The sequence below is a fragment of the Barbus barbus genome (assembly GCF_936440315.1).
Source record: "Barbus barbus genome assembly, chromosome: 16".
NCBI classification, from domain to species: Eukaryota; Metazoa; Chordata; class Actinopteri; order Cypriniformes; family Cyprinidae; genus Barbus; species Barbus barbus.
This window is the reverse complement of record NC_136744.1, coordinates 14,008,817-14,025,013: the sequence shown is the minus strand read 5'-3', so window position 1 is coordinate 14,025,013 and position 16,197 is coordinate 14,008,817. Positions and strand designations below refer to the sequence as shown.

Below are 16,197 nucleotides of genomic sequence, written 5' to 3'. Positions count from 1 at the left end.
CTGTTCAAAATATATTTATTTATTTCTCAAGGCATAAAGCATGCGTATATGCCTTATTTAGAAGTATTTTTATACACTGAAAGACCTATATAAATATAAAACAGTTTATTGTTAGTCAAGCAGACTAGTCAGAATAGCATGTAAAACAAAAAAAGGAAACCAAATCCAAACCAAAATATGCAAATACAAAATGAAATCTAAAAACAAAACAAGTATGCTGAATATATATACACACACACACACACGCACCTATATATATATATATATCAGAATAAATCTGTAATCAAAATTATAAATATATATATTAATTAGGTAATACAATTATATTTGTTTATTATAATATTTCACTCAAATTATCATGTTAATAATTTCATTTCAAATTAAAGGAATATATTTAGTAATAATAAGCCTTTTAGCCCCTTCATCTCTGTGTTTATTTTTGCAGTCTTTTTTTTCATCATGGCAACAGTTCAATTGAATTGTAACAGAAAATAAGAGATTTAAATCCTATAGCTTTGGAAAACAGAAAAAAGCATTAAAGTTAGATGAATACAGTTGGTGTTGGTAGGAACAGAGCAGATCTGTGAATCGGACTCATGAATACGCTTGATGTCCTGTCGTGTTTGTGAATAGAGGGGTTTTGTGGTGTGGTTCAGTGATGGATGCCAAGGCTAGCGGCGTGACATGCTTGCCATTACTCACAAGCAATGAATTCCCGGGTTTGAGTTAAGACAGAAAAGATCCTGGACTACATCAAAAGCTCTTCAGAGTGCAATAAAGCAGATGCCTCTCTAGAACAAAATGAAAAAGAATGACACAATTGCGCTCATGTACCTATATAAAGATATTATGCTTCGGTATCGGTGTTTGCCAGCTCCAATTTAGCTGATGTTTGATCATAGTTCTGATTGCATTTGAAGTGAGTTGAAGGTTTCAATAATCGCACAAAACTACTTCTAATTCAAATCCTCTGAGAAGTGATTTCAAGCAGTAACGCATCCACACTAGACAGGGCTATTGTGCTGTAGTCTCACTGATATGGCCAGGTTAGTGTGTTGAAAATATATGCAATTGCAATGAGATTTTAGCTATGGGAATGCCTCAAGTCATCTTTCATTTCCTCTCATGAACTTTCCAGATATGCCAAATTGTCCTGCATATTGCATGCAGTCTGGGTACTCAGCTCAGATTCTCTCACACTGATGCTCCATTATTAAGTGCAATAGGCATAGAGAACTAGAGCTTGCTAATTTGCAAAGGGCAGTGCTCTTATCAACACTTAGTGTCAGGACGATCACAGAAATATGATTTATTTGGCTTTTAAAGGGCTTCATCCAATTAGAGTCAGGTGAAGTTGCTTCCATTCAATACAAGTTCTCTTTATCTAAGTCCTTTGAATACATATGCATTCAATAATGTAGTTTGCTGCTGTTATTGCAATGCAATGGCATGCTTTGTGCACTTCATATAATGGCTCAAAGGTCAAGTCTTTCATTATGTCGCTTATGCATTCGTGAAGTATGTTAAGGACTGGAATACTATAGTACAGGCAGTATTTTAAACAGTATTTTAAAAGATTTAGTGCTTTTTGAATTTAAGAATACAAGGCATAAAATGGCTGCTTCTGAAATGTATTTAAATATTCAAAGATTTTAAACATTAAAAAAGACTAAGTAAACATACAAAGTGTTTAAACATGACTTGCATGTCTTTGAACTTAAATTTCTACTCCCTTACATTCAAATTAGAATTGCAATTCCACATCCTGTTTACTATCTCACTTCAAATTCAATAAATTGAGGAATCGAGAACCCCTTTTTAAATTCCATTTCAGTTCCAGAATTAAAATAGCAAAAGCCGATGCTCATAGTATTACTGTTTAAGATCATGCGTAAAGTTGTCAAAACTTTTAGAAAAATTCTGTTAAAACCTGAAGACCTTGAAAAGTGTCACTATAAACTCCCGTTGTAGAAAAAGTGTGTCTGAGTGTGTCTAATATGAGCGTGTGTGTGTGTGTCTGTTTGTACACTTATCCTCAGCAAGCTAAATAATGGGTGCAGAATAAACAAACATCTCTGGTGCAAGGTACCTTGGCAACAGCTCACTGAATCGCTAAAAGATGTTGACATGATGCGAGAGGGTGTTGAGAGGAAAACACCTGCATAGGGGATTTTCAAAACTTTTAAACTGTAAACATTTAACGGTTGATAGGTTGAAGCGTTATTAAAGCAAAATATCTATAAACCAGAATTCTTAAATGTGTTGCGCTGTCTCCAGGCTATTAAGAACAGCAACTGCTTATTTTACTACTAAGGGGAAGCAACTTTATGGTTCATATCAGAATGCTGAGTGCTGAAGAGCTTTCAAGCAAAGGCAGAGATGGAAGGAAAAATATAAAAACAGAAATGTAAAAAGTTGAAAAAGAAAATGTCAGAGCTGTGGTATAATGGTAAATAGCCTAGTGGGATGTAGGAGTTTTTTTTTTACTTTTTGAGAACACATGATGATCCCCTTATGTTTATTCATACTCTCAGAAACAAAAATGGCACATTTGTACGCTATTTATGCCAAAAAGATGCATATTAGTACCTTAAAGGTACACTTTAATACCTAAAGAGTACATGGGTGACTTAATTCTATAATTAGAACTTTATACTCCATTTTTATTTTTACAAAGGAAAATGACAGTAAACACCACCAATTTGAATTTTCAACAGAAAACAAATACATTACAGCTGAAGAATAGCACAAAACAAAACATCTACCAGGTAGCTGGTTGTCAGTAAGACACAGAATAACAATTACATCATCAAAGTGAGACACACTGACAGATCTATATGGTGCAGAAAAAAAGATGAATACAACTTCCCACATAAGAGGACAGGATAGATAGATGCCGAATGCCCTCTAGACTCAAAAAAAAAAAAAAATCTATATCATTCTTGTGCGCTGAACTATAAATAGATTGATAGATAGATGCAAGCAGAGACAGATCTTTCAGTGACACACTACTTATATAGTAATATCTCAAATGAATACATGTATTTGGCCATGCAAAACACTGCAGCCCTACTACACTACATCTGGTATTACTCCTCTACTTCTGATTCTTTTTTAATCTTTCTTTTTTATGATTTTACCTTTACTTTTGCATTTCTGTGTTGCTGGAGACTGTCTCATCTACATCTCTTAATAGCAAATAACATTTTTCACGGTTTGAAGGGAATCTTTTGGGCGGCCAATGGAAGCCTGCCCAGACTTGTTAAATTATCTTTTCATTTGCTCTGGTTCAGTTATTTATAGAAGAAAATCACTGCTTTTGCATGGTTTCACACAAACGAAATAAGAATTTGGGGGGAAAGAAGGGTTCATTTGCATTCATTTGCATGCAATTAGCATATCTAACTTCTTGACTTGAAAGAGGTGCCTTGCTTGAAACTGTATTTCTCTCGCCCTCATACACCAGCAACTTTGGGGTTATGTTACTTTGTTTGCACATTAACAAAGAGGTTCCTCGTGTTATTTGTGTGTAATGTGCCTTCCCATCTCCTCTCATTTTCTCTCTTGGCCTGTCAGTAAAAGCAGACAGCAGTAAGACTGGAAGGTAAACAAATCCAATGTGCCAACTGTCAAGTTTCAGCAAATGTGAGTGGTGTTATTACAGTAAATGTGTGTGGATGTGAGTGTGGATATGTAAATGTGTAGGTTAGTGACTCTTTCTGATCAAACCTTACACTTAGACTTCTAGATGTTGTTTGTAGAACAAATTGCATGCACTCATCTAGGTGTATTGTGGGTTGTTTACTAAAGATAATCGTGCAAACAGGGTGGAAACACCCAAATTGAAATGTTTACACGTCTAAATACCAGGGGTTCAGAGTTTCATAACACAATTTTTATACTGGGTGAAATAATTTATCAGAGAGCTCAAGTCATCCTGGTTTTAGGAAGCTTGCCTGAAGAAATTGCAGTATTCTCCATGCCTTTAAACCACTGAACCATGGATTTATACCAAAACAAAATCTGAATTTTAAACCACAAACAAAAGAATAAGCATCGCAAATTATCAATATTTTTATTAAATTTGCTGCTTCACAACAAACTATAAAGTTTTGTTATTTATAAATGTAATATTGTAGTATTCGATACGTTTACATATTTTTCAATCCAAAGGCTCTTTTTTTTGTTGCTCAATACCTGTTAAATTATTATGCACACAGTTGCTTTGGAAAAGACTTCCAGGCATGCATTTAATATATTTGCATTGACACATTCTTTTTTTATTTCCCTTATTCACATAGACAGGCCCCAAATTACATATTCACTAAGGGAAACCTGCAGGAACTGCAAGATACACTATTTTGTGCATTTGAAAGACGCACTCCTCAGCAGACTCTATTCATCAGACGTTTTCTGTGCATGCTATTTTTAAACAAATGTTTAGTGAATCAGGGCTTTACTGCTTATTATCGGCTTCCTACACACACACACACACACAATATGAAGGGTAGTGAAAAGCACGCAAGATCTGCATATTTGACCTGCTCTTTATAGCCGGAAAAAGGAACTGCACTTTGAATTGTACCGGTTGCATGCATGTTAATTGGAAATTCCCTGCTATTTATCAGGCAAAGCTAGCTAATACAATTGCACAATTATCTTGTTAAACCATATTAATTAGAAATAACAATGGAGTCAACACAAATCAATTGAAACTTCAAGAGGTAAGGAAATTGCATTCTGACTGAACTCTTGCCTTGGGCGAGAGCGGGGCTAGATTAACAGAGTGATCCTAATCATGACTTAATCAGGTAGAATTATTCACTAAAGTGGGCTTTAGAGAAGGGCTGGTCACGATCAAAAGATCCCACCACAGCTCTTTGGCTCGTTGTGAGGGAGTAAGAGTTCAGCATAATGGTTAGAAATGAATCAAAACACACTGTAGTAACAGCACACTTAAGGTAGAGAACTGAGAATGTTCAGTTCTGTTAACCATTCCAATACTTCTCCAGTGGTGCTGCAATACCCAATGAATCTAAAACAGACAAGCACAGCCAGTTTGGATTGACTCACAAAGAAATAATTCTAATGAGTCAGCTCTTTTTAGTGAATCAAAAAGATACAGTGCAATCGGTGACACTTATGAGCTAGTGCTTTTTAGGAAATCAAAAAATCCAGTAATATGATTCCTAAACAAATGATGATGATGATGGTACTGATGATTACTTAATTAATTAATATACTTACTTAGTAAATCAAAAACATATAGTACAACCAGTGTAATCTGATTTCTGATTTTTTTTAAATGAATCCTAAACACACTGTACAACCACATGAGATTCCCTAATGAATTATTTTAAATGGCCGGTTAGTGAATCATAAACATACAGTGCAACCAGTGTAATTATATTCCTAAAAAAATGATTCCATTGACATGTTTCTTTTTAGTAAACATACAGCTACTCACAGCACAACCAGTGTTCCATTCCTGAACAAATGATTCTAATGAGTTGGATAAAATGGATTGTCCATATGAAAATACTAATTGCTAGTACTATTTCATAAAAAAAAATTATGAAATATGTACCAACATTTTGTGTTTGTTTAGTACTGTTATTTAGCTTATAGTTAAGGACAATTACTAGACTGCATGCATGCTGTTTCTAAAAAAGACATCCCTAGCCTTTAAATTCGTCTCCTCAATTTTGAGCCCCCATGCAATTTTACATGCTACTCATTAGGATGCAGTATATATAAGGCAGAGCCCTAAGGGTGTGCTTGGATTACTAGCATGCTTGTGAAATGAGCTGTCACTTTGGGAGACAAAGTGCACAAAGGTTGAGTACATAATGTTTTTCTCTTATTCTCTGCTTTCTCTTTCCTGTGGCATTGGTTGAGTGAAACATACACGTATAAGAAAACTGAATGATTTATCCTCCAGCATAAATTAGATTGCACTTCACATCAGAGCTACAAAAGTTTCTAATATTTATCATGATAAGTGTTTGCTGTTAACTGGCTGTCCTTAAGGAAAATGTAGACCTTGAGAACAAGGCTTTAAAGGACAAGGCTGTGCTCTTGCTGTTTGTATTGTTCCACTAGATATTTTATCAGCGCCGCATGAAATTGAGTTTGTGGGGGCAACTGAAATATCTAAACCCCACATACGATATAGAATAAGAGAGACTGCTGATTGGCTGACTGCTGGTGGAGGTAATGCATCTGTAGCAGAGAAAATGAAAAAGAGAAAAAAAATCATTTAATTTAGGCTTTAGAGTCTCCCCTTCACAAATCCTCATGCATTTCCATTTGACGCTGAAAATTAATGATTTTATGTTTTTTTTTGGTTGAGTAAGGCTGCGGTTTGACATGCGACAAGTGCTTGAAATGAATTATGAAACAGAACTTACATTCTGATTCAAGTGTGTGTGTATGCGGCCTCCTGCATGAGTGATTGAAATTACAAGTGCCTTCAATTTCCAACAATTTTAACCTCGTTATGAAAATGCTCACCTGCAAGAGCGAAAAATGAGCCCTCTAAAAAAAGAAGTGCTCCTCTGCCATCCAAACCTCTTTTCACCACTTGTTTCCTTCCTTTCTATCCTTGCAAAACATCTCTTATCCACTCCTATCTTTCGGCACATCTTCTTTCAAACGATCCCACATCTCCTATTTTTTTCTCCACCATATCACTTGCAGACACCCATGTCTTTACCAAACATCTCAAAAGCTTTTCACAATTGTCTTTTCCTATATATTCCACTTACTATGTTTCATGTCTTCTGTTGTCTTCTCTTCTCTAAGGGCTCTTTACTATGTGTCTCTGTCTGGCTAAAGAACATTTTACTTTTTCTATTTCCAGTCCTGCTTGAATTTCCCAGCTGTTTCTGATATAGAAACCACTTCAAACCGTATCACGTCAGATGCAGAAAGCATAAAGGTTGCAATTTCAGTGTCTTGTACGAGAATACTGGCATGCTATACTCCAAAATATTTGAAACAGTAATTTATTAGTCATTTTATATAATAATATATGTTATATATTATAACTTTTATGAGTAATGATAATTAACAAAATTAAATATTTGTAACTTAGTTTTTTTACACCTATTAAAAATGATCTATCAAAAGCAAAAAATTAAGTGCTGTAAAAATACTTTCCTAATATATACATATAAATTATATAATTGTTATTTAATCCATATTAATTAATCAATAAATATGGATTAAAAACTTGAATAAATAATAAATACATCAACATACTAAAGACACTTTCATTTATTTTTAATTTTTTTTTATTAATCAAATTAAGTGTCATTTTTCTGCTATTCCATAATATAACAGAATGTTGCTATGCAAAAAAAAAAAAATTGCCGATATGGTTAACGGGTCATACAGTAGCTGTAACTATAACTCGAAAGATAAAATACAGCGGGAACTGCAGAACTATCTGTTTTGTAATAGGAGATCACCGCATGTTCAGATACACCAAACGTTTATCCAGTTCTAGAAAATAACATAGGCATTAAAATGTGCTAGAAACTAATTCAGATTCATTTTACTTTCCTTTGCACTTCACAGCAGAGCTCTCTAACACTCTCTTTTCCTCTCTATCCCTCTAATCTGACCTGCCAGAGCATTGAGTCTCAGGATAGCTTCTCATGGAAGAGGTGCTCTGAAGCAGTTATAAGTTTTACCTTGGCAGATATCACATCATCGCTATCTTATTCCATAACATGGGTGGATGAACATCACATGGAAACCTACTGTTGTGCTTCGTTCAGCATGGGAAGGTCATGTTGATCCTGATAAGAGAAGGGCTTTTCTATGCCTCAGATTTGGCACAGAAACATTTTGGCTCATCCACAGTGGCAGAATCTTCAAAGGAAAATCTTATGTGTATCAAAGAGTGTAGCATATTTAGTGAAAAGAAAGCAAATCAGAGGAAAGCACTGTAAAACATCTGCTGAGGTTAATGTAATCTTTTTTTTTTTCTTCAAAATGGCCAGTTCAGTGGGTAACCGCAGTCTACCTTCAACTCTCAATGCAACAGCGGTTGTTGTAGTACATTAGCAACACAGTGGACGGAAGGAAAGTCTAATCTTTATAATGTTTGTATCAGAGGCATGCAAAACTACTAGAATAGGTGTCCTTTTGGGGCTCTATGCCTCAAGCATTGACTAACAGGATTCCCACTGCTGCTAGTTGGGATATTGGAAAGTATTTTCACAAAACCTTTCAGTTTTTAGTGCTTAATGTTTTAATCTCTATTAAGGTGAACTTAATCATCCTTAAAATCAAACTTTAATTGTCACATTTTAAGTCTGTGATTACAGCATTGTGTTCATCACACCTGATTACATGTAATCTGGATTACATTACTTATTATTATCAATGTACAAACAGTGGTGCTGATTTATCTTTTTGTGGAAACTGTAATATTTTTTTTCAGAATTCTTATAGAAAGTGCTTATAGAACAGCATTTACCTAAAATAAATAAATAAATGAATGTATATACTGCCCTTGCTGAATGAATGTATTATTAGTTATTTAAAAAACAAAACAAAAAAAAAAAACATCTGAACAATAGTGTACATATACTGTCCTCCCATTTAAAATGCATCAAAAATGTATTCTCCTATCCTAATGGTACATGTATTTATTGTTAGTTGCATTTAGCGTTGTTTTTCCCTGCTGTCTATCCTTATCAGACCCATTTTTGGGTGCTGATCTACCAGTAAAGAACCACTGTATCAGATGTAATGTTCTCTAGTCTAACAAAATAGGCCACTTGTCGGTGAACTGAACCAAAGACTAAAGAAAAGCCTTTTATAATCTCTGGGGAGCGCCAACTCTCACTGTTCCGGATCAATGAATTGCAAATTGGAAGATAGAGACACGAAAATGGCTTCCATCTTTGTGAATTTTCCTCTCATTGATTCTAAACTTTCAGCGGCAGGCATTTTGTTTCATATGATGAGTTGTGATGTTTTAACAATAAAATCAGTATCACAAGCATACTCAATAATACATCCATTTATGTTTCTCTCTCTGCTTATTCATGAGTCAATGTTTATATGCATATTTGACAATAAATCTGCTTTGCATGCATTCATAATCCCTCCCCTGACAAAACCCATTGCAAATGCTCCCTATATTTGCATCATAGCTTCAGGCTATAAACTGTAACCACAAAATTCCCATCCAATTTAAAACCTTATAACACCACAGCCTATTGAAATTAATCTCACGATCTCGCTCCCTCGCAACAGTCCTCTCAGACCGTAGGCCTTTAGCAGTGTACACATGGCCCTTCAGCTGCAGTGAGCTCACAAAGCAAGGGGCTTTGTGAGGTCTCAACTCGTGTTTCGGCCCCATGTGGCAGTAAACTGACAGGTGGGATTGCTGCAGTGTTGCTGTGGCAGTAGAGGCTTACCGTCTCAATGCTAACAAGAGTCAAATACCCAGCAGCCGAGGAGAAATCCAACGCCGACCTCCAGGATAGGATAAGCGAGCAGTGACTTACTTAGGCTTTGGCAGTGCCAGCTTGGCTGAGTTACAAATTTCCTTTCATTTCTTTCATTTCACACCTTCTATTGTTCTTTATTCATACTTCTTTATCAGTTTCACTATGAAAACTGGGGGAAACCCACATTTTGATTGATCATACTAAAATATTAACTTTTGATGGGCCATAATGAACTTTCAGCACTTTGAGTCCCCCATATGGTGTTTATAGTTTAAATTTGTCAGCTTGAGTCATGAGTTACTCCAACAACTGCTAAAACACATGGCTGGGTTAGGATGCACAACCATCCAAAATTTATGTAATCACATTGATGTAAGTCCTAACACTCTCCTGTTCCTGTGTATATAGGTCTATAGACCAGATGAGGCAGCTCAACTAAAAATCCACATGCACTATGAATCTAGGTCAACAGACACAAAGGGACTGTTTAACTTGGAAAAGCCAAGGAAACAGGATTCTCTACCTGTCATACCTATTTCTCATACATGCGCAAGCAGAGTTATTTTTAATCATTTGTTATCCTCGTAGTGAGCAGCATCTACTGGTTGCCATATTGTGCCTATTTTAACAGTTTTGACTCTCTCTCTTTCCATATGTCTGCTAAACTCTGGCTAACTCCTATATCCCCCCCTGACTCTTTAGCTTCAAAAAAAAAAAAAACTTTTTATAAATATTATATATGATTTTTTATTTTTCCAAAGCCACTTTTTACTAAAATTCAGCGCTTGGCGGGTGTTAATTAGCTAGCCATTGCTTCATAGACTCACATGTTTGGAGGACACTGTCTGTACATGGTACTTAGCATAGCTTTTAGATCTTTGAACACAATGGTACCCTTACAGTGATAGCACTTCAGCAAATTGGTGAGAGCAAACATGAGCTTACTGAGAAAGTGACTGGTTGCACAGTTCAAGCATAATGCTTTGTGTTGAATACGAGTCAGTAGACGTAAAATGCAGCACATAACCATCTGATGTAAAATGTGACTCTTGATGCAGCCCTGCATGTCTAATTTTAATACAAAAACTATACTGTCAGACTGTGCTAGACTCAAAAAAGGCACTCAGATACAAGCAGTCAGGCTTTTTATTTAGATATAATAACTAAATAATGGTACATGGGCCATTAGTCAATCATTACATCTACTGTAGAAAAAAATCCGGGCACACTTACCAAACACCATTAAATCTATTAATACAATAATAAGACACTCTTCGGGGGAACTAGATGCATTTACTGGAGAGAAAAACGGATCAAGGATGGTCTGGAGGAAGCAGCAGTATATAACATGCTGAATAGCATAGGTCTCAAAACACATCTAAAGCAGCATAAAGTATCAGTTCAGTTCATATAGACTCCAAACACATCAAATCAGTGCCTGTCACTTTCTGTTAGACTAAACGCAGTTTTATCCAACCATGAATCATTCAGATATGCAAACTACTTGATATATCAATAAAGAGTGGAATTCAGCACAAATTGCTTAGCTTTATGTAGATGATTAAAAATGCCCTGAAAAACCCTGCCATGCAAATAGATTTAATAGCATTATCTTTCTATAGAATCCACCCTCTCCAGTGAATTGATCCTATGAGACCGTCACCACCTTGTTTTGAGGAACAGACAGATGCATGGATGTCCTTGGCTTTAAGTTGGGAGGGAAGAGTGTTCAGGGAATTAATCAGAGCCAGAGCATTTGAACTAGCTAAGCTTCAGTCAAATAAATGGGCCACCTAAAACAACACCACCAATTACCACTGATTAAAATGAGGACACTCGGCTTCTGCTCCTTCTTGGCTCTTCAGTTTCAAACATGCGCTGTCTCTGTGTTCCATTAGGCAAATGAGCAAAAGACTGCTCATGCAAAACCTATGGCAGTGAACCCGAAATGGCCCTGTAATTCGAAATGGTGCTCACGCTTCGTACAAAAGGTGAACACGTCAGTGTCAGAAAAAATCTCTGACTCCATTTTGTGAATCCTATTTTCAACCTTGAAAAAAAAAGTTCACAGAGCCGAAACAAGCCTCTAATGAACTTCTGCAAAGTGCCACTTTTAATTAGCAGAGAAGGGACCTTAGACAGCTCTGTGGCTATGACAAAGCTGTCATCGTTAGTATGACTAAGAGCTTCATGCAACAGCGAGAGTCCCAGAGAGGAGGGCAATGAGACACGAGAGTAGGAAAAAGGAGGCGGAAGAGAAGAGAGAGACAGAGAGAGAGAGAGAGAGAGAGGAAAAGGTGAAGACAAAACGAGAGAGAGCGAGATTTACTGGCAGATTGTTCCAGAAGGATCATTCTAACAGAAAATGGGACATGGAATTGTTATCGGTCTGAAACCGCAGAGCCTCCCCTCCGTAGTGATTCCATTTATTTCTTGAACGAACACTAGGCCGACCCTTTCCCTCCATTGCAGAAACAGGAAGTGCAGTCATACCTGCAGTGTTTGTGTGGGCCGCTCAGGGTCTCGATGACAAAGCACTCCCCGTCATTCAGACAATAGGCCAGGTCTTTCTCCTGACACGGCTTGAAATGCTCCGATTTCAAAGGCGGTAGAGTTGGTGATGCTGAAGGATAAAGAAGAAAAGAGAAGGAAAATTATGCCATGTAACAAATATGTCAGCCAAGAGTCAGTCAGAGAGACCAAAAAGTGACTAAATATCATAATATGGGGAATAGTTACACATATTTGCATATTTTTTAAGATGAAGTTTACCGCAAAATCACAAATCTGTATGACCTTCTTCTGTGGAACACAAAAGATGATATTTTGCCCATACAATTGAATGTTGTATATCATTTTGACTTCCATTCTGACAAAAACAGTAGAAACAACAGCTGAAATATCTTTTTTAATGTTATACAAAAAGAAAGAATGAAAGTCATGCAGGTTTGGAATGACACAAGGGTGAGTTCACCCAAAAATGAAAATTCTATCGTCATTTAACAAGATCATAACATGCTTTTCAATATCTTAGCACACAATTTACCAGCTTTCTGTATGGATTACACCATTTTAAGGACTGCCAAGAAGTACAAGAGCTCTGAAGTCTTTTGGTAGAGTATTTCATCACCATTAAAATCAATAGCTTTCAACAGTTCTCCTTACTGTACTTTACAATCTAAGACATCTCCTCAGATGGCCACCAAAAAACAAAAAAACACTTTGAAGCAACATCAAAGATTACTAAATATCTACCAGATAATGCAAAAGACATCATCAATGCCTCTCAGAAACAAGCAACTGAATGTCTTCTTTTTACTCTGCTGAGTATAGCTTGTTATTACTTGTACGTGTGCATGAATTTGTTTTGCTCCTGATACATTACTGAAGGATGATGAATGAGATCAATGAAGTAATCACTCTCTCTGGCTTCTTAGAATTAATACAGGACTCTACTATTTGGGAAAAAAGACTTCATTGTGATTAATGACGCCAGGTTCACTTTGCTAAAGCCAACATAATAAGGTAACATTGCAGTCCTCACAATGTATGCAAGCTTACCTGCTGAAAATCAGTAAACATAACTAATAATATGCCTGAGAGACTTTCACTGATGTTAATATTTTGAAAATTAATAACCATTAATACAGACCATAAAGTTAGTGGAAGAAAATACTGTCTGGTTAAGTGGAAGAAGTTTGTCTTGTACAATGAACAAACAAGACTGACCACACAGTAATAATCAATTTCGACTAAATCATTTTCTACATGGATAGAATGTGTTATGCATTATTCATTGATTTTCAACTAAACCGCTTAGTGGTGAGCAAGATGACTGAAATTCAAAATAAAACATAGCCTAATTCTCCATATCACCACATAACGATATCATAACTCCAGGCTACAACCACAAGTATATCTAACTTTACCCAAATACAGAAAAGTGCACTCATGTAAAGCAATATATACCATATAGCAAATGTCAACTTCTTGATTGTTTGTACTGTTGCAAAATGTAAATTATAATATTACTGTATATATCCAAATTTATCTGCATACATATAAAAAGTTATATACAGTACGTCCAACTTAACCCACATACATAGAGTAAACTCATGTATAGCATATTAAAAAATATATATATAAAGCATTTTTATTTTTATATATAAAAACACTAGCTTCTCTATTCTTTTTTGTATTCTATCTATTTATTTTATTTGTATTTACTATACAATTAACAAAAGCAAAAAAGGCCTCTAACACTAGCTTGTTCTATTCCTTTTCTATTCTATCTGTTTTCTTTTTATTTATTATATAATTAAAAAACCCTTGCTACGTGTACTACGTTAAGCTAACTGAGACTTGTTATAGCACTTGCGTACCATAGCTTTTTTGTTGATTTTGATTGTTTCCATTGTCCTCATTTGTAAGTCGCTTTGGATTAAAGTGTCTGCTAAATGACTAAATGTACATGCAAATGTAAAGCAATATTTAGCAATATATGCTAAATGTGACTATGAAGCCTGAAGATGTTAAGATACTATTAACATTAAGATTATGATTTTTTGTAAAGCTGCGTAGAAAAATGTGTACTCTAAAAATGCTGTACAAATAAAATCGACTTGCCTTGTTTCTTTGCACAAACAACTACCCTTACATTTGTAGAATTAATTACTATTTGTCATGATCAATTACACAAATTACATATTTTCTATAATTGTAATATACAAATAAGTAATTAACAAAATTAACATTAATTTTGCATGATTCTTTTGCAGCCACTAATAACGTTGTTTGAGTATCAGCTGTGAAAGATATCATATTCACACTCATTAATTTTCAGGATATTCACCGGGTCCTCTGAGGCTAATTTGGCATGCATTCAGGCCACCAGGTGACAGAACAGCCCCAAGAAGGATCTCAGGACCTTAATAAATAAAACTATAAATGTTTTTAATAAAAACTCTGTTCATTTTCCAATAATTGCATCTGAGTGCATAGCCAGACCTTTTGACAAACTGCTGTTGAAATCAATGCAAAGCGTTTGTGCTTTGTGTTCAAAGCAAAACCGGGTTGCACAGTGAACAAGATCTCCATTAGTCATCCCTCAGAACACTGATGATATTGATAACAGCTTAGTAGCCCATCAGCTTCATTACTGAGCCCTTTCCTTGGGATTCACAGAGGCTGGTTTCCTGCAGACTGTCAGTTTCCTCTGTCAGGAGGTGAGATAGGGCCAAGTGTCTAAGAGATTGGAGATCTACTCAGACCCTGACATCCCCTCTATCTTAGTCTGTTTCCGTGGGCCGAGGCAGGTGCGGGGTGTTAAGGGATGGGATTCCCCAGGGCCAAGCACTGATGCCGTCTCTCAGATGTGACATTCCCCCAGAGTGCCTGGCGGCTTGACATACAGTGAAGGTCACAGAGAATCGATTAGCTCAGAAACAGCAATACAGAGAGCACTCTGAGGGGACAGACAGAACTGCGGACAACACTCTCAGAGTTAGCTGATGATTTATGCGTCTCACTGAAATGATAGCTTAAAGAGATAGTCCACCCAAGAATGAAAATTCTGCCATCATTTAATCACCATCATGTTCTTCCAAACATGTATGCATTTCTCTTATCTGCTGAACACCAAAGAAGATATTTTGAAGAATGTTGGTCACTTGGTACCTATTGACTTCCATTGTCTATATAATGAAAGTTGATGGGAGCATTCTTCTAAGTATATTTGGCTCCACATACAGATTTGGATTGACACGAGGTAAAGTGGTTAGTTAGAATTTAGCCCCCCCAAAATTTCCAAAGCTAAATTGCAATGTACATTTGCGATAAAAAATGTTTTTACATACAATATATAGGTATAATTTTTGTTTAGGCTATATATTACAAAATAACCAGAAGGTCTGCAAAAAAACACATGGACATTTTGAAATCACTAGATAACAATTTTACATGACCTTACATGTGTACATATTTTTTATTTTCATGTACAAAAAAATGTCATAAGCACCTCATTATGAACATTTAACAAGACAACCAACCAACCAACCATAAAAGAATGAATGAATGACATTGGCAAGTATCATATTTTTCTGCTGTTTTGAATCAAAACTACAGTATGCACATACAATTGCATAATCTGGCAGATCAGTGCAAGATGTTTACTTTTAGAGCTATATAAAAGGCAAATATCCAGCTGTTGAATGGGTTTTATTTTATCCATTTATGATCTATAGCAGATAAAAGAACACGCTTTCATTCATTGAAGGGCCCTGACATACCAAGCTGATGCTAGAAAACTTGTGGCGGTTTAAATGGAGACTGATTGACATTGGCCGAAGACCGAGCACTTGGTGTGTCAGGGCCTTAAAATGTAACGCTTTTAAATAACTAAGCATAATCACATGATCTGTTGTGTTACACAATTTTAGGCTTTTGACTACTATTCTGTAAGGACCCAGTATCCATGAGTCTGTTCCACTTGATCTTCCCTTTCTGTCAAAAAATGCATCAAAAGCTTGTGACATGAGAGAAGCGAGTCAACAAAATAGCTGCTTATCTATACTCATATCTGGCGAAATGTCAAATCTCTGATGGAGCTTCAGCATCCAGCAGCAGAAATTCACTGATATAGATCTTTTCAAAAACAGATCACAGTTTACAAGCTGAGGCTTCAGTAATTTGTTTTATCAAAGTTGTGAATAGCTATGGCCTTGTCCTT

At 35.9% G+C, this 16,197-nt stretch overlaps 1 protein-coding gene across 1 annotated transcript in view; it reads right to left on the bottom strand.

Annotated features, from left to right (window-relative positions):
- Positions 1-16,197, bottom strand: part of LOC306882263 (pro-neuregulin-3, membrane-bound isoform-like) — a gene marked incomplete at both ends in the record, with an annotated part of 327,414 nt that overhangs the window by 101,001 nt on the left and 210,216 nt on the right. The window contains one exon of the mRNA XM_079436777.1: positions 11,964-12,093. Within this exon, the coding sequence (XP_079292903.1) occupies positions 11,964-12,093 (130 nt within the window). The remainder of the gene's footprint in view (positions 1-11,963; positions 12,094-16,197) is intronic.